This window comes from Poecilia reticulata, unplaced genomic scaffold, assembly GCF_000633615.1.
Source record: "Poecilia reticulata strain Guanapo unplaced genomic scaffold, Guppy_female_1.0+MT scaffold_212, whole genome shotgun sequence".
NCBI lineage: Eukaryota > Metazoa > Chordata > Actinopteri > Cyprinodontiformes > Poeciliidae > Poecilia > Poecilia reticulata.
Window position 1 is genome coordinate 222717 of NW_007615022.1, and position 1683 is coordinate 224399.

A 1683-nucleotide genomic window follows, 5' to 3' on the forward strand; every position below is an offset into this window, starting at 1 on the left:
TATGGAGGCGACGGCGGAGCAGCAGCAGCTCTGAGCTCAGCACATCTTCATACATCCAGATTTTCTAAATTTGTCCTCTAAAGTTTTAGTGTGAAACTTTGTACTCTTTCTTATGAGGCCCCTGAAGTTGGGAAAAGCTTCTGTAGAAAAAGGCTGAAACATTTCATCGTCTCATTTCGTCCTCTTCACTTCCCAGTCATGTGCTGAAGCTGAAACTGTCTCACCACCTGAGGCAGAAGTGATTTCTCTGTGTTGGCTGCAGCTGTGCAAGGCGGGTCTGAAGACGCTGCAGGATCTGGGTCCAGAGATGCGTCTGGCTCTGAATGAAGACCTGGAGGACGAGGAGGAGGCGCTGATGGACGGCGACGATCTGGAGATGAACGCTGCCTACCAGGTGCCGAGCCGCCCACGGCTCACCGCCGGCCGTCTGACCAGCCGCCTCAAACTGTCTGTTCTCTGTCTGCAGGCCGACAACGGATTTGGACCAGAGACTCGACGAGGCTCCATACTGACACCTACTGGTGAAGAGCAGCATTGCTCCATGATGTGGAAATGTCTCTGTTTTTATTTTCACTAAATTTTCAGCGAAATTAATCCGCTACCAATATGTTCAAATCCGACCTCATCTATTACATAAATATAGAAACAAAGCCAACAAAAAACACAAATCTTTATCCTGAATCTGTCTCTTAATCTGAGACGGTTTTTATCAAACATCGAGCTGAGCCTTCCTTCCGTCATCATCCTCACTTATTGAACCTCAGATTCTTAAAATCAGACCATCAACGACCTTTAACCTCAAAAAAGAAAATGATGAAATACTTGCCATCAGCTTCAATCTGAGCATGAACAGCAGGGGGCAGTAGAGCAACCCATCAGCACCGTTTCAACCTCACCTGCTCAAACTGAGCCGCTGACGGTGGGCGGGGCTTCTCTCTGCAGGCGATGGCGGCGTCTCAAACGGCGGTCTCATCCACCGAGTCGGGTCGCTCAGCAAGATGGAAAATGGAAACGAACATGACGAGCATCTTCGTCGTGGAGACAGCGTGAGGTCATCAGTGAGTCATCATCGCCGGGCGTCTGTGAAGAACAGCCTGACAGACTCCGCCCACAAGAGGCCGTCGTACTACAAATATGGACGGTGTGTCATTTCATTTACCCCAAAGAGAAAATAATTCAGGCCACCCAAGTATCTTCAGAGTCCAAGGAAGGATCTCCAGTTGCAGTCAGTGCTGCAACGCCTCTGACTGAAGACTGCTGCTGGACAGATTCATGCTAACATGCTAACTGCTTAGGCAGCAAAGACAATATTCCACAGTAATATGTCCTGATGACATCATCAACTGTTAGCATCTCTGCTAAGCTGCTTCCTTTGCTTTTGCTGCTCCTCTTTACATCTTGTAAAAGTAAAACTTAAAATTATTTTTAATTTTCAGGGTCTGAAATCTGATATTCTTCTGTTGGTCTGCAGGAGAGACTCCAGAGACAGAACCTGGAGGAACGGAGATGTGGATGTCTACGGCGAGCAGGGCTACTACAGCCGAGAGGAGGACAACGAGAGCATCACCTCCAGAGACAGGTAGGCAACACGCAGGAAGCGCTTCCAGTCGCCTAGCAACACGCAGGAAGCGCTTCCAGTCGCCTAGCAACACGCAGGAAGCGCTTCCAGTCGCCTAGCAACAC

General features: G+C 49.1%; 1 protein-coding gene across 1 annotated transcript in view; it reads left to right on the top strand.

The window, feature by feature from the left end:
• cacna1fb (calcium channel, voltage-dependent, L type, alpha 1F subunit) overlaps positions 1-1683 on the top strand; it is a 33825-nt gene that overhangs the window by 26626 nt on the left and 5516 nt on the right. The window contains exons 42-45 of the mRNA XM_017303214.1: positions 262-394; positions 467-521; positions 943-1141; positions 1472-1579. Coding sequence (XP_017158703.1) covers positions 262-394; positions 467-521; positions 943-1141; positions 1472-1579 — 495 coding nt within the window. The remainder of the gene's footprint in view (positions 1-261; positions 395-466; positions 522-942; positions 1142-1471; positions 1580-1683) is intronic.